Raw genomic sequence first — 22,571 nt, forward strand, 5'->3', positions numbered from 1 at the left:
TAGCATTTAGCCTAATGGTCATAAAGCTCAATTTTGGTTTCATCAGACCATCATCTTCTTCCAGATGACTTCAGAGTCTCCCACATATCTTCTGGGAAACTCCAGTTGAGATTTCAAAAGAGGCTTTTCCCATAAAGCTGCGACTGGTGAAGCATCCAGGCAACAGTTGTTATATGCGCAGTTTCTTCCATCTCAGCCACTGGAGTCTCTTGGTGGCCTGCCTCACTAGTCCCCTTGCACGTTCACTCAGCCTTGAGGATGGTTTGCTCTAGGCAGATTTACAGCCATGACATATTCTTTCCATTTCTTGGTAATTGACAACTGTACTCCAAGGGATATTCAGTGACTTGGAAATTTTCTTGTATCCATCTCCTGACTTGTGCTTTTCAATAACCTTTTCGCAGAGTTGCTTGGAGTGTTCTCTTGTCTTTATGGTGCAGTTTTTGCCAGGATACTGACTCACCAGCAGTTGAACTTTCCAGATACAGGTGTATTTTTACTACAATCAATTGAAAAACCTCAACTACACACATCTCCAAAAACAGATCTAAATTTAACTAATTTATCTGACTTATAAAACCAGCTGGCCACATCAGTGATGATTTGGTGTGCCATATTAAAAGGGAGAGTGTGAATACTTAGGCAATCAATAATTTTGTTTTATATTTGGAATTTAGATCACTTTGTAGGGATCTATTTGACTTTGACATGAACAAGGCTTTTTCTGTTGATCAGTGTCAAAAAACCCAAGTTAAATCCACTGTCAACACACACAAAATGCTGGTGGAACACAGCAGGCCAGGCAGCAGCAATAAGGAGAAGCACTGTCGATGTTTCGGGCCGAGATCTTTCATCTTCATCTTTCATTAAATCCACTGTGATTCAATATTGTAAAACCATAAAACATGAAAAATTCTGGGGGGGGGGGCGGTGTGAATACTTTTCAATAGGCACAGTATATACAGCTTAGCCAGTGTGTAGGGAATGCAGCATATCAATTGTTACCTCTGCTCCTGCTTGATCATGTAGGTGTCACCATTCACACCCTGCAGGATGTCCAGCTGAGCCAGCTCTACACACACCTCTTAACTAGTTGAATGTGATTTTAATCAAGCTCTTCACCTGCTATCAAAAGCTCATAACCATCTTGACATTGTGACAAGAGGTGATCTTCAATTATCTTCAGTCACAACCATATATTTTAAAACTTGCTAGTTTGCATCAGTCACAAGGCTCTCAATAAATCCCTAAGTAACAATATTAATCCCTTTTTCATTGCTGGTTGGTAGAATATTATAATAAATATCCTATTCAGAGCTTTGAAATAGTTTTATTTTTCATTAACCTGTAATAATATATTTAACATGTAATACTTATAACCTAGTAACAAAAAACTATTGACTGTATATTAGAATAATTAGAACAGTTGACCAAAAATAACTTTAGCAACTTATGGCGACTGTGGAGGGTTGAGGGTCACAGGTAAATGAAGGTTTAAAGTAGGCCACAAGCAGAAAAATTTTGAGAACTGTTGATGTATGCAGCTGATACTCCTGTTTGTATAATGTAAATATTAATTGTTTGTCAAAATGATTTGACTACAATTAGTCACAGAGTGTCTTTAAAATGATTGTTCTGTCAAGGCAATAATCCAATGGCAGTAACTGAAATGCTGTTTCTAAAATGACAGTCCTTTACCTTAGGTTTTATATTGCACATTAAAATAAACGTGTTATTTCTTCAATTAAAGTTTTATATCATTTATTTAAAAAAATAGGGCAAAGTGGAAAAGGCAAACAAAGAACTGGTAGAGTTGGCTGTAAAGTTGCACTTGAACCACAAGGTGTTTCTTCAAGATTAATGAAGCAATGTCATCATATGGCAACTAATAAAGATCCTGCATACCTCCACAGCACTACATCTTCAGATAACTCAGATCAAGTATTTTCTCATCAACAGCCATCATTTAGTTTGCAGAAAACATTAAGATATGAATCTCCAATTCAGTTGATGGAAAAGTCATCTCCTGGAGTTCAGCTGGAATTTTGCTCACAAGAAAATCAGATTTCTTTAACAGGAACCACAAAAAGACAGCCAGCATCCAGTACCCCATTTAAAAATAAAGACTTTTTCAAAGAAAGAACTGGTATAGACAATAGGAGCAAGGTCAATGATGAGAACACACAGAACTTTACCTACACAGCTGAGACAAACATGTCAAAGAAAATCGACAAGTTTATCTGTTCTGAAGACATACAATCCAACTGTGCAAAACTATCACCAAATGATGATGGATGTTGTGGGGAAATAGATCAACTGCTTCCAGGTCGCTTCATGGAAGATGTAGTACAATCAGACTCGCTTGGTAGCAGATCAGAAAAAGAATGGAGTGAGGCATACAACAGTTCCAAATGCATACTGGAGGTACCGCATTTTGTTCACAGTCCTTTGAAGATGGCTAGTGATATTGAGCATAAACCAATGATGGCAGAAATGCAATATCCACCTGAAAACTCAATCCACTCCATTGATAGAAATATTGAATTCATGGAAAATGCAAGGACAAGCTTGTTGCAGGAAGGAAAACTGACGGCAGAGATAACTACGGGTTTGATACCATCAGTAATAAACAATCCTGAAAGCTTACCAAGTTCTGAAAGTAATTCTGGATGGGGTGTAGAAGAGCTGAATCATACTGAACCTTTAAAGAAAGTTGGAAAAGATCAAGTTAAAGAACCAATGATGTCTGAAGTATCAAAAACTGATGATTCACCAAAAGAAGGAAATTCAGCTACTGAACTGACTGACCAAAATGCTACATGTAAAACAAGGGAAACTAATACAATGGTAAGATAGCCTAGTAACTTTTTTTTTCACGAAATGTCATTCATATTGAGGAAACTACCCAACTTCAGCTGCAAACTGTCTTTGGGTTTGGGTCCACAGTAGAAACTGGGCCTTGCAATGTTGTTAAGTAAAATACAAAAAACAGTAAATGGTGTTGCAAAAATGTTACAACAATTAATGGGTAGTAATTTAACTGTGAAGGTTAAATCAGCAAAATGCGTTCTATTGATGTGAAAGTGGATAATGAGTATAAATATATTTGAATTATGCAGCATCTACTTTTACAGGTTGTGTGTAAAACAGAAGCTGAAATATAGCCAGTTGAATCCAATATTCAAAACTACAGCAGCAAATCTAATAACATTATCCTAGGTTGTGTGATCGTATTCAATATAAAATGATGTTTCTGAATACAATGCAAATAAGAAGCTAATTGTGAACTAGATTATTAAGTAGATCCAGAATTATTCCTTGTACTTATTCAAGCTAGTTAGTTAGAAATAAATGCTGTGTGCATTAACTTATCAAGGAAATGGTTTTATGCTCAATACATTTGCATTTTCACAGGATGAGAGTACTCATTCTGCCAAGCAAAATGAAACAACTATAAGCAGTATTAAAACAGATATCAACCTGTGCGATGGTTTTGAAAACGCTATCCAAACCATTAAGGATAGAGATCATTGCAAGTTAGAGGATCTCTGTCAGTATTATAGTGGTCTGCCTAGGTAAGTGCAAAATTGAAGTGTTAGGTTATTGGGATGATTTTCTAACTTTACCAGTGGCTGTTTGTCATAAAAAGAGATTTATCTTGCAGCAAAAGAAAATGCCAGGGTGAATTAACCTTTACATTGGACATATCTGACTGTATTGAACAGTCTAACTCCAGCATTTAGTAACAGTTATTTTTGTGAGTAGTCATGCCCTGCATCCCCTTGTGTAAGGAGGAGGAATTAGTTTAAGCTGTGCAGTTCATTTTGTTATCTCCCTCCAGGTTCCTGTTGTACTGGTTTACCAGTGATTAACCAGTAGGGGAGACAGGAAGTGAATACTGTAACAGAATTTGACTACAAGCCGATGGCTTCCCCTTTGTTTTAACAAAGATTATTGCACTTCCAAGTTTAGATTGCGGCCCTGCAGGGCTTCCCTGTGCAGGAAATCCTTGACTATCAAAAGTACGTCCTTGTTTAAAATAATTAATTGCATAAGAGCATTAATTATGAGCAAGCAAATCTCAGGGTTGTATAATTTATTCATTCTTGTATAACAAATGTGCTTGAATCTTGATTAATTAATCAATTAATGTATTCCTTCCTCAGAATCCATCATGTAATACCAATATCTGACTTGTCTATGGTTCTTTCTAATTCCAAGAGCATGCCACCTAAAGGTGACATTATGCAGTGTTCTTTTTGGCCTGTGATGTCTCAAAACGCTGTAAAGTTTATGAATCAGGGTTTTGAAATGTAGTCACTGTTCTAATGTAGGAAATATGACAATGACGGGATAATTAAACATCCTTGTTTTAGAGATGTTACTTAAGGGATAAATTTTGGCCATGAAACTGGAAGAATTTAACAATCTTTGAATAATGCTTTGGAAAGTTCTTGTTCACCTGGGAGAGCAGGCAAATTCTTGGCTTCATTTACTATTTGAGGAAAAAACAAGTACTTTTATATTCTATTATGCATTATTTGAAATACCCCATAGAACAACTCCTTGCATCTGTGATGAAATTAAATGTTTGTTGATATGATTTGTATAATTGTTCACCTTTTTTGGAAACAAAGAAAATCAGAGTGAATTTGTGATTGAGCATAATTATTAATCTAAACCAGTTTTAACTATTTCCATATGTATCATAATTCTACATTGTAAAAATGCCTTTAAAAAATCAGCTTTATTGATGATGCTGGGAGATCTCTCTTGCACATGGCTGTTATCTACAGGAATGGTGAAACATGTCAAGTACTTCTAGTTTAGTCTGTATGACTGGTTACCTAAGCAAAATTGATCCAATTTTTAGTAGAAGTATTTACCGATTAAATTTTTGATAATCTCTCCAAAGATGCTTCCTGGCCAGCACTTTGCTTATTTCACATTTCTAGTATCCTAAATGTTGTTTTAAAATTTATCTGACACCATGAAGCTAAGACAATTCAGTTGTACACATATTAATTTTGATTTAACAGGAGTGTTCAGATTTTAAATTGGATTTAAATGAGATGGATAATATTGGGAGGCCTAGAGAAAATGAACAGGAAGAACCTACTTCTGTAACTGAGAAGATGATGACTAAGGGGACATAGGTTTAGGCTAATCAGGATTAGAATGATTTTTTAAAAAATCTTTTTTTTATACCTAACAGCGATGTGGACCTGGAATTGAATGCCTGAAAGGTTCATGAAAGCAGAAGCATGCACCACACCCAAATGAACATTTGGAAAACCAATAAAACTGCCAACTAATGACCAGAAAGCAGAAGTAAACCATTTCACCCATCTTTTTTCCATCTGGCACGTTGGCTTGAATGGATGTATACTCTTATGTAATTTCTGTGCAATTTATTTTCTTCTGTCTTTTAAAATCATTGGCATCAACATCAATAAGAAATGTAAGCAAATCTGCATTAGGATTAGCACAGTATGTTATGGAGATATAAAAGTGTCCATTACTAATTAATCTATGTATATATAGAAAATTTATAATTATTTTCCAATATTGTACTAATTACATTGAAATGTAAATAATATATAAAAGTTAGATTACTAAAACCTAATTTACATTTGTATAGATCTTATTACAAAATTCTGATGTACAGAAACAAATAAATAGTCAAGACAAAGAAGGATGAACATTATGGGATTATGCACAATAACAAGAGGGTTAAGCGACTGCTTTTGAACGATGGTGCACTGACTGATATTCCTGATAATAACTTAGAAACAGCATTAGATCTGGCTCTGAACATGATCAATGTTGGTGAAATTGACAACAACTAATGTATATATTGCAACAAAACATTTCCACTTTCTGGAATGACCATTTACCCAAGGTTTAGGTTCTTTGTTGCAACTAGGAAATAGTCATTCATTTTTACTGGGATCAAATTACTCCAATACCAGGAGGTAACTTTTTCCTTGTATTGTCCATTTTCCTGAGCTACTCATGCACAAAATATAAATATTTTCTTAGGATCCATTGTTACACATATATAACTTTATGGTGTTGGTCATGATTAGCCAAATAGTCAGCAGTTGAAACCAGGAGGCTTGCACAGAGATTGTGAACTTATTGCTTTTTTTGGCATACAAATTGTTGTCCTAATGTACCTGTAAATATTACTTCTCTTCAAGTAACAGAATTACATAAAGGTTTTTCTTTTAATTACATTGTTTCACTATACATCTTCATCTTGTAACTATAGGTTGCCCATTGAGACTTAAAATATTATCTACCCAGTGCATTTACTCAAATTAAGATTAATGTGGTAATAAATTTGATGTGCTATTCTGCTGAGATTTTAACTGAGAATGTTAAGTGTTGAAATTACAAGAATGTAAGTCTTGGATCACACAGAACGTTCAGTTGACAGACAAAATTAAAAGTTATGGAACATTTAAAAACATGAAAAAATACAAACCTTTAAATTAATATGGCTGAACTTAATATACTTTCAGCTTAATTATTAAAATTGTACTCAATCTATTGAGTAAAATATATCAATCAAGTGGACACAGAATCACTTCCTTGGTTAACATATAGTATACAAAGTAAATGTTAATGTGATACTTTAATGGTAACTAGCCATGTGACCCCCCCCACCCCCCACCAGATCCCTTGATCCTATATCCACTAAAGCATTAGTTAATATTGTTAAAGTTGCTCTCTCTTCAGGTACTGTCCACCTTTCCTTTATATTTGTCATTACTACCCTTTTTAAAAGTCAGTCTTTGATCGTTTGATAGTTGCATGTTACGATCTAATCTTCATTTCCCTTTTTCTTGTCAAATCCCTCCAATGTTCTCTAGTACCCAGTACTCATCTCTCCAATCATGCTTCTATTCCTGTCTTAGTTCTGACAGCTCCTATAATTCCAAATAAAACAACAAAGGTAAATGAATACGTACACAATGCTGGAAGAACTCAGCAGGACAGGCAGCATCCGTGAGAAAAGAGTAGCCAACGTTTCAGGCTGAGATGCTTCATCAGGAATTGGGAGGGGGGGGGGAAGAGAGGGTAAATATCTATCATCTTTCCTCTATGATAAATGATTACATCCTCCTTCTCTATGGATCACCATACTAACCTGGTTCCATTCTTATTTGTCTCATCAACTAACAATTGCATGCAAAACCTTGTCTACCCACATTGCTCTATTACTTACGGTATTCTTCAAGGATCTCTCTTAGGCAGTGTCCTATTTCTCATATGTATGCTGAACTTGGCAAAATCATCAAAATATATACTAGATTCCTGATAATACCAGCTCTAACATACAATCAACTCTTGAATCCTCCTCCTCTCCAAAGTGTCAGGTCAATTATGGGACATTCAATTTCATACTTGTAATTATTGTTTTTTGGTTCCTGTTACCAACTCCTTCACTCTCCTGAGTAATTGAGAGGGAGGTGGAAGAGTCCGATAAGTTACTAAGTATAGAGTCATTTTGGCAGGCACTTTAATAAGCAGGGCATGGAGGGATACAGACCTAATGTGGGGTAATGGGATTAGTATAGATGGGCACAAGGTCAGTATTGATATGATGGAACAAAGGGCATGTTGCCATGCTATAAAATTATATAACCCTAAAACGGAATTACATTACTGACAACAATTCCATTTAAATTAATCCTTTACTGACTTTTCAAAATCGTAATTCCTTTTTTGGTCACCAGCAGTAAATAGGTGCAAGACTTTTGACCGCTGGTTATATAAAATTTTGCTTTACTGACATCAGTGAAGTCAATTGAAATATGATAAACAACAAGAAAACTTGGTTACAAAATATTATGTAGCTTTGGATTATCATAAATTACAATAAATTGCTTATGAATTTTTTTTGTCTAAGACAAATCTGCTAATTTATTTTTTAGGGCTGCACATCTATTGCTTTATATATAATTAAACTAGAAACTCTTTAATGAACTTTTTGTGTGATCACTTGTTATGGAAATGTTAAAGGCAAGTTTATTTCAGTAAATCTGAACCTAAGCAAATTAGAAATAAATACAGATAAAACATTAGTTTAAAAGTAAGAATGATAGTTTACTTTAAAAAAACACAACTAGTTAGTTTTCTGGACAAAATTTAATACTGTATGTAAATAATATATTCAAAACAAAGTTTTCATTAAAACGAAACTAGGCCATACAAAGAAACATGTATATAATATTTTCATCATTATTAAAAAATATACATTAACTAAAACATTTGCTCCAGATTTAGAAAATATTGTAGTGGTTTAAAAAAAACTAAATTTTGAGTTGTTATCCAGTTCTTTTGTTTGCAATTTATTCCATACAACACACCTAATCTAGCCGATGTTTCAGCCAGACAACTGTTGTTTATTGTTGAAATATTTCAGATGGGAGCTGCAGTTTAATTTTCATTCTCTTTGGATGGTGTAATTGGAACACTGAATGCAGATTTATATGATATTATTCCCTGAGTCACATCAAATATTCAGGCATTTACCATGAAATATGGTGATCATAATTGTTTTGGTAACAGTATAATTATGCAAGCAATGTGTTATTTTAAGGCAACCAAGTACAGATTGCTGTTAAATGAATGTTGACTTGTACATCTTTGTTTATGTCTTGCTAGCTCAGGAACTATGCTAATTGCTCTGCTCCACAATAGTACAATAGCAATTTTTTTCATTTAGAAGTTGTATGCAACAGTGTTTTTAAATGAGGCAATTTAAGAGCAAGGCATCTTACAACTCATGACCTTTCCCTGCAATCTATGGTGCACTGCATTTTTGCCACATAACTTGATAAAAGTGTGAGCTTACATTGGCACGGTATATATAATGGGACATTTTGGATTTGGGAATGGTGACAGCAACATTCTAAGTTAGAACAGAAAATGCAGATATTGTGCAACTCACATTAAGTCCCTGAATTTCAACCACTTTTGATCTTCATGGCAGTGCACAATCCAATTTATTTACAAAGATTTTTTATAAACTCATTTAACATCCCTATTAATGGCCATTCAGCCCATTAAGGAATGATATAAAGACTTGAATCTGATTTGTTTAAGCATTAGAGAATTATTAACAATGCATTAACAATTACTGTCAGACCTAACACTCCATAGGCAAGCTTAAAAAGGTGAAAACGAGTGAATTGATATCTATCCAAACCAAATGGTGGCAATATGCAAATTAACCATTAAACTCTTAAGATATGCAGTGCACCAGGAATCAAGATCTTTTGGCCAAAATAATTTAATACTGGTAGTTGCTGATAACAAGGAATATCTGTCTTGAAAGATCCACTCCACTATTTACTGTCAGATCTTCCATGGTATTTATTTCTAAGACTGAAAAGTTATTTATTATGGAAACCATTAATAGCCCCAATATTTGAAGAGGCTATTTTTTACAGCAGTATCATTTCCAGAAGAATGCCTGGAGCTCAAAATACCTAGAATATAGAGGTAACATTTTATAAAACCTACATGCTCTGCATAGCTTTTATATCCATTAATGCATAAAAAGGTATTAGTCGTATATATGTATATTTTGTTACTGAATAAAGTTATTCCCTTCTGTATCAGTATCAAAATAAATTTCATAAACAAGAATTGCATACATTGTAAAGCTAATCCTTTCCTTCACCAATCAAACATTAGAACTTAAAAAATATATATACCAGGTTAAGAACAGTGAATTTATAGTAGTTTGTAATGCACATAATATTTAAGTGGTAAACAATATCAGTATTTGTTGCTTCACAGTAATAAATTGTTAATAATAGACATATTAATAATGCTATCTAAAGGATGTATAGAGAAGGGAAGAATTAGTAAAGATATGTTTTAAATATTGTTACACAAGGGGTTTACAGTAAATAAATGCAAGCATTTACCCATATAAGCTTTCAGCAAACACAGATGGCAACATTGGTTTTAATATGGCAATAGTAAAACTTTAGTATCAGGAAAATAAAACCTCTGAGAACATTTATAAAGGACAATGATAACTTGCCTTCACCGATAACAAAATATTCAGGAAGGGTTTTCAGGAAGATTATGCGTTACAGAATATTGTTCCTAAAATGTTAGCTACCAGGAGACCCAGCAGCCATCTGCTTGCCCATGAGATCCTGAAATGCTGTGCATTAAAAAATCTTGTTTCATTGTATCTCAGCATTAGCCATAGCAAGTCTTTTCTTTGCAATGACTGATTCTCTCGTCAGTTTTCTGATCAGATACTGCTTGTCACGACCTTGCTGCAGAAATAAATAATAGTATATTGATGTTCTGCCATTTCTCAAAAAATTACATCACAAGGTAAGTTATAGTACTGAATAAACAATGGAAATGTATTTTCCCATCTAAATACTCAATATGCGATAAATCCAAAACAATACTGAAACAAATATGTCCCCTCTTCTGTCCCCTTAATATATTGAAATCTGTAAATTGTTTAAAATAAGCACAATAACTAAGGATTTACAACCTTGCTGGGGAAAGCTCTGGAGGTTCAATATCCTTTGAATTTAAAAAGTTTTTCCTTATCACAGCTAGAGAACAATGTTCTATTAGAACAATGTACTTAGGATCCATCACTGGGAGAAACCCAGGGATTCATTGTATGGCCTTAGGATGAACGCTCTTGTCCCCGGCCTACAAGACTACTTATGTAAACTTGCAAAATCCTTTAATGCATCTTGCACTGTTGATTTGTTGATTTGGCCTCAAAACATGCCTACTCCTTTGACATCAACTTAATAATGCATCACATCACTGGGCCTTCATTTGTAAAGTTCACATTGGTTCTTGCCTATCCTCAGCAAGAATTTGTTCAATGCCAAGATAAGTAAAAGCAGAGAAAAGGGAAGTAGGCTGTAACCAGAAGACAGACTTATAGACGTTAGACCAGCTACTCTTTAGTCATGCAACACTATTGAAAATAATCTCCATGTTTCCAGAGTAACATATACAAAATGCAGAGGAACTCAGATCAGTCAGTATCCATGGAAAGAAATAAACAGTTGATATTTCGAGCCAAGAATGGTCCTCCAGCATTTTGCATGTGTTACTTGGATTTCCAGCATCTGCACAATCTCTTGTGTTCATTATTCTGTGTGTTTCAATGGTTTTATTTAATCAAAATTGATCCCCATAATGTGGTTCAGACATTTTAGTATATATTTAAATATTAAAATTTATTAGGCTGTGATCTTTTATAGAAATGCATCTAAGTTGGCTATTTAACTTTTGCATAATAAATTACTGAAGAATTGTATTACTATTGCAACAAAGCAGCTAGCCCTGATAAAACTTTAAAAAAATTACACAGCAGTATTGCAAAATTAACAATAGAAAGCAAATGTAAACACAAGTGAATGAATTCAACATCCAACTTCAGTCAAACAGGTAGATGGGTGATATAAAGGTTGGTTTGATAAAAAAAAGAGGACCAAGTAAAAATGGAAAAAAGTAAAAACTCTGTCAATTGAATGCTGTAAATTGTATTTTAATCCCAAAGAGACTGGCTATTAATATTCAAATATTCAGAATATTAAGAAAAGACACTTGGATTGAAATGTGGAATTCTTAAGTTTCTCTAATGAGTTTACCAATAAAGCACATCTTTATCTTTTGCAGCTGCTTCTTGCCCATTATTACTATCTTTTATTTGTGTTAATTTCTTATTGTTGTAATTATTTTCCCAAAAATAACAATTAATATTCTCCTTTACTTTGAGAAGGCAAATATTACACTGAGTGATCTGACAAATGTTAGATGTTACATTATTCAGATGAATGTGGCTTAAAATCTACCCTTGAAATTAAGTTACTCACCATGGCTAATTGATCTCTTAATTGAACAACAACTCGTTTGTGTGCTGTAGAAAGCGCAACAAGATAAAACAGAATGAGGCTGTAAAGAGAAAGAACAAAATCTGAATAATAATTTTACTTGTATAAACCCGTCATCCAAAAAGGGCAACAAAATTAGAAAAAGAGCATTTCTGTAACTTAGTAATAATTCCAACGTATTGGATGGTGTACAATGTGAATAAAATTGATATCAAGAAGAGTAGTTCCCATACTTCATTTAAACTTGTCTCACTGAATGGTATAAATAACACAAACAACATCTAAAAGTTGCTAGTTAAAACTGAGTTAGGGTATTCATAGAAGTAGTCCAGTAACTCTGTTGCCAGACACCACAAAAATTTGACTAAACATCTTTCAACTTTCCCCTTTTGCCTTGATGTTTTCTATGCTCACTTTTGAGGCAAACAGCAATGAACAAAATGTGATAGTTGTGGCATTATAACTTCCTATTCCTCAGGTTCCCCAGGATCTCAAGTATTTTAATGATAGCCTTCCCAAAATATCCTGCCACGTGCACAAACTACTGCTCATTCAACCACTCCTGTCTAATTCTTTCAAACATTTAGGATAATACTGTTTAGTCTTATATTGAGTATCATTCCTTTTCAAATATATCACTTGATACTTCCCTATATTAAATTTCATTGGCCATTATTTGACCTCTTGCAGTCTATAATTTTTTTCACTATTTACCACTTTCACTGCAATCTGTACCATGTAAATTTTTTCTTAACACTGGACTATAAAATTACATCAGTGATCTCAGCTCTCACGTTGATGGTTAAATGAGGAACAGTTAAGTAAAGTGCCTTTAAGGATCAAAACCAAGGCCAAGGCTGAAACTGCAGCAGGAGAGGTGGAATTCAGACCAGGCTGAAATGCAGGGGGATGAGGCCTCTTCTGCCTTCCATCTTGTTAGCGAATGTACAGTCACTTGAAAATAAGACTGATTGTCTCAGGGCAAGGCTGCTGTGTCAGAGGCAGATTTCAATTGTTTGTTGAATTGAGACTGTTAACAGCGAACAGCTATGTGATCAGAAGGTTTTACTTTTTTCAGAATGGATTGAACCTTGAATTCTGGCAAGGAAAAAGGTGGCGGTGTATGCTTTTTAGTCAATTATCATTGGTGCACAGACGCTAGGATTATATCGACTTCTTGTTCCCCTGACTTAGAACAACTAATAATTAAATGTAGACAATTCTATTTGCCTTGGGAGTACTCATCCATGATCCTGAACGCAGTTTACTTACCACCAGCGGCTGATTATAAGCAAGCACATGTAACACTACACAATGCTGTCTGTAAACAAGAAACGGCCCATCCCAATACATTTCAAGTTACAGTCTATGACTTTAACCAGGCCTGTTTGAAGAAAAACCTGCCCAATTTTCACCAGCACGTACCCTGTAGCACCAGAGGCCCCAACACACTGGACCACTGCTACACTACAATAAGGAATGCCAATTATTCCTTCCTGAGTCTGCATTTTGGCAAGTCATATCATTTAGTTGTACTCCTACTACCTACATACGGACAGAGTCTAAAGAGCAAGGCTCCAGAGATCAAGACAACCAAAAGGTGGTCACCGGAGGCTGAGGAACAGTTACAGGATTGTCTTAAGTTAGTGGATGGGCCATGTTCAAGACCTCATCTGAGGACCTGAATGACTACACCAGGGTTGTTACAGTTTTTATTAAAACAGCTGTGGATAAGTGTGTCCTCACAAAATCATTCGGGGTTTTCCCCCAATCAGAAGCCCTTGATGAACAATGAAATCTGGAACCTGCTGAGAGCCAAATCAGACGCATTCAAGTCTGGAGATCAAGAATGCTACAAGAGGTGCAGCTACGATCTCTGGAAAGGCATCTCTTGGGTGAAGTGCAGATTCCAGACTAGACTGGAATCAACAAGGGATGCTTGAGAGCTGTGGCAGGGTTTGAATGCTGAACTTTCTACAAAGCTAAATCTTGAGACACAGGGAGACAGCAAAGCTTCGTTTCCAGATGAGCTTAATACCTTCTATGCTTGCTTTGACCAGCACGGGGAGGGACCATCGCGCACTCCCATGTCTCCTGATGATCCTTTGATCTCAGTATCTGAAGATCATTTGCAGGCTGCCTTCAATACAGTGAATCCAAGGAAAGCATTCGGTCCAGATGTAGTACCTGGTCAAGTACTGAAGACCTGTGCTGACCAACTGGCTGGTGTATTCATGGATATCTTCAACCTCTCACTCTGGCAGTGTGTGGTACCCACTTGCTTCAAGGAGGCTTCAATCATACCAGTGCCCAAGATGAGCATGGTAACCTGTCTAAATGACTAACACCCAGTGGTACTTATATTCAGTGACGAAGTGTTTTGAGAAGCCTGTGTTGAAGCATATCAGTTCCTGACTGAATGGCGACTTGGATCCGCTCCAATTTACCTACTGAAGCAACAGGTAAGCTATGGTGCACAGGCTATGTAGCTTGCATGCTTATCATTAAACTCCTGAAACAGACACTGTGCTCTCAGTATGTCATGGCCAGGGAGTACCAAATTCAAGAATATTATTTGAAAAGGTGTAACATTCCCACTGGCTCCTGGGAATCCCTGCTGGAAGACCAATCAATAGAGAAGCAGCATTCTGCATGGAATCAAGAATGTCAAGAACATTTGTTGGGAGTATACAAAAGTCTGGTGTAATCTGATTCTGAGAAACCCAATACTTGATTGACAAAATTTCAGTCAAGAAAAATGTAGAAGCATATTTATCAAAGCTCACACCTCTCAGATATGACCTGCCTGTTTCTATCAAATGCAGACATCATGACTGATTGTACATAGTCTTAAACTGATCAAAACAGACCTAATCTCACTGCAGATTAATATTGAACAAGGCTGTATCATTGCCCAACATCTTTCTTAGTCTTCTTCACCACATCTCCTCCAATAAACTTCCTGCTGGAGTGAAGCTTCCATCCCACCTACTTTAACCTAAGTGATTGAGCTACAGTATAAATTGGAATCAAATCAAATCAAATTTAATTATCATTCATCCATACATTGATACTGCCAAATGAAACAGCATTTCTCTGGGGCCAGGGTGCAAAACATACTGATGAAGCTTGCAAATGTGGACATTTGTACATTAGTGCAAGTCATCATTGATTCATTTATTGAAAACTTATCAGAAAATGAGCCTTTGGTGAAAAAATGGTCCTCTACTGACCAGATTCTCCTGTTAAACAATGATAAAGGTCCATCATGAGACTCAAGAGTTGACCACTTCCCATATCTTGGAAGACTTCCCACATCCAAGTGAGGCATCAATGACACAATTCATCATTGTCTTTACTGACTCTGGCAGTGTCTTTACAGATCATTACCTCAGATCCAGCAACATATCTCATTGTTTACTGGACAGACGCAATGTCTGGAATCCTCTGCATTTCAGAGACCTGGCTTACCTGGAGCCAGAGAACTAGAGAGGTCCACTGATCTTATAAATTAAGAGGTAGGAGAAGAGAACCAAAGCCACTGTCCTCTCAAGACCAACCTCCCTCACGTTGAAATTTTAAATACACCAGGTAAGCTATGGTGCACAGGCTACGTAGCTTGCATGCTTATCATTAAACTCCTGAAACAGACACTGTGCTCTCAGTATGTCATGGCCAGGGAGTACCAAATTCAAGAATATTATTTGAAAAGGTGTAACATTCCCACTGGCTCCTGGGAATCCCTGTTGGAAGACCAATCAATAGAGAAGCAGCATTCTGCATGGAATCAAGAATGTCAAGAACATTTGTTGGGAGTATACAAAAGTCTGGTGTAATCAGCAGAAACCATCCACCTGCACCTCAAGCCCCACCTATGACCGTGTCTATAGGTCTTACATTGACACTTCAAAATCCACAGAACTGTTGTGGAAGCAAGTCAGCATTGAAGTTGAGAGATTGCCCAAGAAGAAGAATCAGGAACATCAATTAAAATAATACTATGTGTCCAGAAGAAAAAGAAAACAAATAAAACACTTACCATACAATTATAAAGAATGGCACAGCAAATATTTCAGATCCCAATCCATACAGAAGTTTCTGAAGGCCCACTGGAAAACTGTTAATTGTGGTTGGTATAATTTCCCACGTAGTGTTGAATTTACTGAATGGCCCACAAGATTTTGAAGAACTAATTCTGTTTTTCAGAGGAAAGAAAGATCTGTATTTAATTTACCTCTCATAAAAATGATTAATCATCTTAAAGATATTTCCATTAAAATCAATATAAAAACTGAATATTACAGTTGACACAAACTTTCCCTTTATTGTCTACTTTGCTGAACTATGTACCTTTGTTTTAGGTTTGCAGCAGTTTTACTTTTCTCCCCCAACAAAATGAAGTGCTGTTTAGCGTATTTCATTTTGGTTGCAAGCATTTTCAAAAAAATCACATTCTGTAAATTGCACAACTGTCAATATTTGAATTGCATGAACAAGCTCAAGGAACCCCTAGCAAAATACTGCAGTGGTTGCTTAATTAAAACCTGAATCTTCCTTACTAGTGATACCTTACTGGTGATAACTGAACAAATATGTATCTGCTTCTAACACCCCTTGCCAATTTGTTCCATATACCCCACTATCCCCATGTGGAAAAACTTGCCCATCAGACCCCCTTTAAATCTTTCCCTTGCATTCTAGTTTCAGGGTCCTCTAACCTGGGAAAGAGACCATGACTATTTACCTTATCTACACCCCTCATAATAAAGGTTGATAATTCTAGATAAAAATTCCTCATATTTTAAAAACAGTCAAGTAGCTTTTTGTCAAAATTGAATAAAGAGAACATTTAACTACTGATGCAAGGATCATGTCACCTCCGGCAGTTACTTAATCCATGATTTTAAGCAAAAGTGGTGTTACATGGTACAGAGGAACTATGTATGTAGCAACATTGAACTAACATTAAATACTCACATTGCAATACTGAAGAGTATTGGAACACAAGCTAATGGAAGGCCAATTAACAGAACCGCTAAAAAGAAGAAGTTCGAACTTGATGCCCGAAAAGGTCTGGTGGAAGGTTGACAGTTTGCCATCAGAGAAACCTGAAATATTCAGATTGGATTAAGTTTTATGTGTAATATTTACTTATAACAAAAGGAGTCTCTTTGACACATTCTGTGCCAAGCAGAGCCACTTCTCCTCCTCTTATTTCATTGTCACATAGTACAATAGGCCCTTCTCCATGCCCCATCCTTCCTCCCATGTCCATGCTGTCTATTGAGTACCCATCTACATTAATCCCATTTGTGAACACATGGTCAATAGCCTTCCATAGCTTAGCAATTCAAGTGCTCATCTAGAGAATTATTAAACTTTGTCAGAGACTCAGGCAGTATATTTCAGTCTTCAGCCACCCAATGGGTGAAAGAAAAACTCTTGCTTTAGGCAGCTCTCTAATGGGAATATATCTGCGCTTGTTATCAATTTTTATACCTCAATCTGGATCCCACATCATCTCATCCAAGGAAAAGAAGCTCAATCATCCTGTCTGACTCAACTCAAAACTGAAATGCTCCAACCAATTTAAGATCCTAGTGTATTTCTTTTGTTCTCTTGCTAGAGAAATCACATCCTTCCTAGAATGTGGCAACCAGAAGTGTACCCAATACTCCAATATTATTACATGCTTGTATGATAATCTTAAATTGCCTTGGTCCATTTCTCTTTCCCCTTTCTCAATCTCTCTGACTCCATCTTTGCAGACTAGTAGACTACTGACATCTTTTATAATCCTTCCAAATCCCAGTGCTATCTTGACTATACCTCTTCTCGCCCTGACTCCTGTAAAAATGTCATTCCCCTTTCTCAGTTTTTGCTGAGAGACCATGGTTTTTGACTTGCCACTACTTTTCTACCCTACCCGATTGCTAATGTTCTTTCACAATACCCTCAGATATTATTTTCCAATGAGGAATACTTGCTCTTTAAGCTTGAAATTGTGCAGCATCAAAGGTTCATCAAAGGCAAACTCAATTCTATCTGTACACAATAATGATGCATATACAAATGTAACTCCAGGACAGGAAAGTCCACACCTGTTTTAATAAAAACTGTAACAACCCTGGTGTAGTCATTCAGGTCCTCAGATGAGGTCTTGAACATGGCCCATCCACTAACTTAAGACAATCCTATAACTGTTCCTCAGCCTCCGGTGACCACCTCTTGGTTGCCTTGATCTCTGGAGCCTCGCTCTTTAGACTCTGTCCGTATGTAGGTAGTAGTACAGCTAAATGATCTAAATGATCCTTACTCCTTATTAACTCAACAAAATGTGGTCTCAGGAAGGAATGATTGGCATTCTTTATCGTAGTGTAGCCGTGGTCTAGTGCGTTGGGGCCTCTGCTGCAACAGGGTACGTGCTGGTGATAATTAGGCAGTCTTTTGTTCAAACCCTTGAGTGTGGCACCAAATTGCACCACTGTTAATACAAACCAAACCAAGATGGATGAATTAAACTATAATCCATCTTTAGTTGTTACTCTCCACAACATGTAAAGTGCCATTGAACTATGAACATTGGAGTGGCATGGTAGCACAGTAGTTAGCACAATGCTGTACAGTACCAGTGTCCTGGGTTCAATCCTAGCTGCTGTCTCAAAGGAACTTGTATGCTTTCCCCATGACCATGTGGGTTTCCTCCAGGTGCTCCGTTTCCTCCCACAGGCCAAAGAGTGTACCAATTGGTGGGTTAATTGATCATTGTAAACTGTCCCGTGATCAGGCTAGGAATAAATCAGGGGATTACTGTGTGGCACAGCTCAAAGGACTAGAAGAGCCTATTCCTTGCTGAGGCCCAATAAATAAATAAATTCTGTATGTCAGTGAGTTATTTTAGGGCAATTTTTTTATTGTTTTTGTTAAAACTGCACCAAATTACCATTTGAGAATCACTTATGTTATTAATGTGAACATCCAGTAGCAAGCCTAAATCAAATTTCAGGAAGTCCATCATAGAAAACTAATTGACCTTCATTTGAGTAGCCTAACTGTTTTAAGTATTTTAATCAATTACATTAATAAAGTATGAATAATTCAGAAGAAATTAAAGTTTATTCCCTCTATAATTGCAAACATTAATCTGATTAGTTTTCATTTGGTTGAATAATTTACCTTTTTTATGTAAAATATAGCAAAATATTTGATGGTTGCTATTCCAGGGAGCAATGGTGAATAAAATGTCCCAATCCAACAGATTGTTTGACCATATACAATTTCTAACACATTTTGCGGAACACTAAACTGTTGCTGCCCCCACCATGTGAAAGGTGGGAAAGAGCAAAAAGTCACAAGTAATCTGTAAAAAAAAAATGGAGAGATTCCTTATTAAAACATATTGTTCAATAACCTGAAAATAAGACTGGTTATTGGTTATATATGTATTAGAAAGACTGCCAATACATTACTTAATCAATTTAGAAATTATGCATTAGTAGAAAACTATGTATACCAATTAGCAATTTAAAGCAATAACATGATTTTATAATGCTAACATTTTAAAAATAAAAATTGTAATTCATGGAAGAAAATGGGCTTAAAACTAATTCACTAATTTAGCTTACTTTGAAAATTTCAAGTTGCAATATACTGAATCAGTAATAAACTGACAGTGAAATATCTGTTAAATTTCAATGATTTGAGCAACAGATTATTACATGATTTGGTCCATCAAGTTTATTCATTTCTTTAAAGTCCATGAATTAGAATAGAAATCCATAAATAAAAATCATCCTTGAAATATTGTTACACGTGGTGAAGATAGGGGGCTACTACATCCGATGCTGTTGGTATATTCATGTTCATGTTCCATCCTTGTGCAAGATTATATGCATGTCCTCATTGTTCATTTCTCTATTAACGTGCAGCAGCGTACAGGGATCTGGGATACACATGCATGAATCATGGAAAGAGACAGCAGATTGAGGATATGGCTACAATAGCATACAGGATCCTGGCCACAAACACAGGAGATTAGGCAGATACTATGCATATAAAATGCTGGAAGAACTCAGATCAAGCAGTATCTATGAAAAGGAATAAAGAGTTAATGTTTTGGGCTGAGACCCTTCATCAGGATCCTGGGCTTTATAAAGATGTTGAGTACAAAACCTTTATAAAACACTCATTCAGTCAAAAGTAGTGTCCAGAAGGGTGCAGTAATGAATGATTCCAGAGATGAGGTATGTTGATTATGTGAATAGATTAAAGAAGTTCTCTTATTTTCTTGAAAAGAGGAGACTAAGAGGCAATCTGCTGAATGTACCCAAGACCATGAAGGGTCCAGAGAGAAAAGATACAATTGCTGTCCTTGGCAGGAGAGTTAGGAGCCAGTGTATAAAGAATGCAAATTCCAGGAAGTTTTCAGGTTTTACAACACTGAATCACAGTGGATTTGATTTTGCTTTTTTTTTTTGACACTGATCAACGGAAAAAGACTTTTTCATGTCAAAGTGAAAACAGATCTCTACAAAGTAATCTAAATCAATTACAAATATAAAACACAAAATAATTGATGGTATAAGTATTCACCTCTTTAATATGGCACACCAAATCATTACTGGTGTAGCCAATTAATTTTAAAAGTCACATAATTAGGTAAAAGGAAAACACCTGTGTGCAGTCAAGGTGTTTCAATTGATTGTAGTTAAAATACACCTGTAGCTGGAAGGTCTAAATGCCGGTGAGTTAGTATTCTGGCAAAAACTACCATGAAGAAAACACAGCACTCCAAGCAACTCTGTGAAAAGGTTATTGAAAAGCACATGTCAGGAAATGAATACAAGAAAATCAACTGAGTCACTGAATATCCCTTGGAGTACAGTTAAGTCAAGCATCAAGAAAAGGAAAAAAATGTCACAGTTGCAAATCTGCCTAGAGCAAGCTGTCCTCAAAAAATGAGTGACCGTGCAAGAACGGGACTAGTGCGGTAAGCCACCAAGAGACCTATGACAACTCTGGAGGAGTTACAAGTTTCAGTGGCTGAGATGACTGCATTACAACTGTAGCCTGGGTGCTTCACCAGTTGCAGCTTTAAGAGAAAGTCACTGTTGGGGGGGGGGAATACCCACATGAAATCTTGGCTAGAGTTTGCCAAACCCTGATGTCAATTGGAAGGCTCTATGGTCCGTTAAAAGCAAAATTAAGCTTTTTGGCTATCAGAAGAAATACTATATCTGGCATAAGCCAAACACTGCACATCATCAAAAACACACCATCCCTATTGTAAAGCATGAGAGTGGCTGCATCATGATGTGGGGATGCTTCACTGCAGCAGACCCTGGAAAGCTTGTGAAAGTAGAGGGTAAAATGAATGCAGCAATATACAAGGAAATTCTGGAGGGAAAACCTGATGCTGTCTGCAAGACAACTGCAACTTGAGAGATTTGTTTTCCAGCAAGGCAATGTCCTCGAGCATAAAGCCAAAGCTACAGAGGAATGGCTTAAGACAAGTTAATGTCCTAGAGTGACCAAGTCAGAGTCCAGACCTCAATCCAAATGAGAATTTGTGACTGGATTTGAAAAAAGCTGGTCACTCCTGACCCCCATACAATCTGACAGAGCTTGAGTAGTTTTGTAAAGAAGAATGGGGGGAAAAATTGCAGCAACCAGATGTGCAAATTTGATAGAGACCTATCCACACTCTCAAAGGCGCATCTACTAAATATTGACTTGAAGTGACTAAGTAATTATGTGAACAATTATTTTATGTTTAATGTTTGTAATAAATTTAGACCAATTTGTAGAAATTTGTTTTTGCTTTGACACAAAAGTCCTTTCTGTTGATCAATATCAAAAAAGCCAAATTAAATCCACTGATTCAAACAGTAAAACATGAAACCTTCTTGGTGGGGGGATGAATACTTTTTAAGGGCACTGTATGTACTGTAGGTAATTTAGTAGGTGAATTCTCTTTGCCTCCAGAAGTCCAGGCACAGGAACAGAGGCTGTTTCATAATGAAAACATTCAAAGACTCTGTAGGGAAGGACATTCCTCTGGTAAGCTCCACTTCTTTTTGAAGCCTCTGCTCCAAGGTTTGTTCCCTGCTGCAGGCGCAGAAAAATTACCAATTACCTGTGTTCAGACAAATTAGAATTCAGTATCCACTATGACTCTGCATGTGACTTCCTAACCACCACACAAAATGAAGTGCTTACATGCAAATCTCTTCCGAAGCCTACAGTAGGTTTTTGATCTCATTTTAATTATAGATGCAGGGTATTTCCATATCGTGTTTGCCCCTGCATGGCAAGAAATGTAAAATAAGCATCATTGCATCAATTCTGATGCGATGCAGAGGGATTGACTCCATGTATAACCTGTGGTTCAGGACTTCATATGCCTAGAAATGGTCATTATAACATTTTATGAAGCCTAATGTATGCTATTGGCGGCTATTCTCATTTTGGGAATTGTGCTTCAAAGTAACTGCACAGCACTTAAACTACATATAATTGAATTTTTTGGTCATTATCTCGGGAAAATAGATGAGACATTTTGAACCAACCAAAGGTTAAAAAATTTATTTACATCAGTCAACATTAAAAATAAAGGGTTTTAAATTAAACACTCATGAACTATGAAGATATTAGGGTTAACTTTGT

At 36.1% G+C, this 22,571-nt stretch overlaps 2 protein-coding genes across 5 annotated transcripts in view; one reads left to right on the plus strand and one right to left on the minus strand.

Annotated features, from left to right (window-relative positions):
* The window catches only part of LOC132399227 (uncharacterized), a 37,584-nt gene extending 30,904 nt beyond the window's left edge, over positions 1–6,680 (plus strand). For both annotated transcript variants that reach the window (XM_059979392.1, XM_059979393.1), the window contains 3 exons: positions 1,778–2,847; positions 3,415–3,575; positions 5,216–6,680. In XM_059979392.1, the coding sequence (XP_059835375.1) occupies positions 1,778–2,847; positions 3,415–3,575; positions 5,216–5,243 (1,259 nt within the window). In that variant the 3' untranslated portion in view covers positions 5,244–6,680. The remainder of the gene's footprint in view (positions 1–1,777; positions 2,848–3,414; positions 3,576–5,215) is intronic.
* A 110-nt stretch (positions 6,681–6,790) lies between these two features.
* LOC132399226 (transmembrane channel-like protein 7) overlaps positions 6,791–22,571 on the minus strand; it is a 46,936-nt gene continuing 31,155 nt past the window's right edge. For all 3 annotated transcript variants that reach the window (XM_059979389.1, XM_059979390.1, XM_059979391.1), the window contains 5 exons: positions 19,083–19,266; positions 16,884–17,014; positions 15,946–16,101; positions 11,889–11,967; positions 6,791–10,310 (listed from right to left, as the gene is read on the minus strand). In XM_059979389.1, the coding sequence (XP_059835372.1) occupies positions 10,215–10,310; positions 11,889–11,967; positions 15,946–16,101; positions 16,884–17,014; positions 19,083–19,266 (646 nt within the window). In that variant the 3' untranslated portion in view covers positions 6,791–10,214. The remainder of the gene's footprint in view (positions 10,311–11,888; positions 11,968–15,945; positions 16,102–16,883; positions 17,015–19,082; positions 19,267–22,571) is intronic.

Source organism: Hypanus sabinus, chromosome 9 (genome assembly GCF_030144855.1).
Source record: "Hypanus sabinus isolate sHypSab1 chromosome 9, sHypSab1.hap1, whole genome shotgun sequence".
NCBI lineage: Eukaryota > Metazoa > Chordata > Chondrichthyes > Myliobatiformes > Dasyatidae > Hypanus > Hypanus sabinus.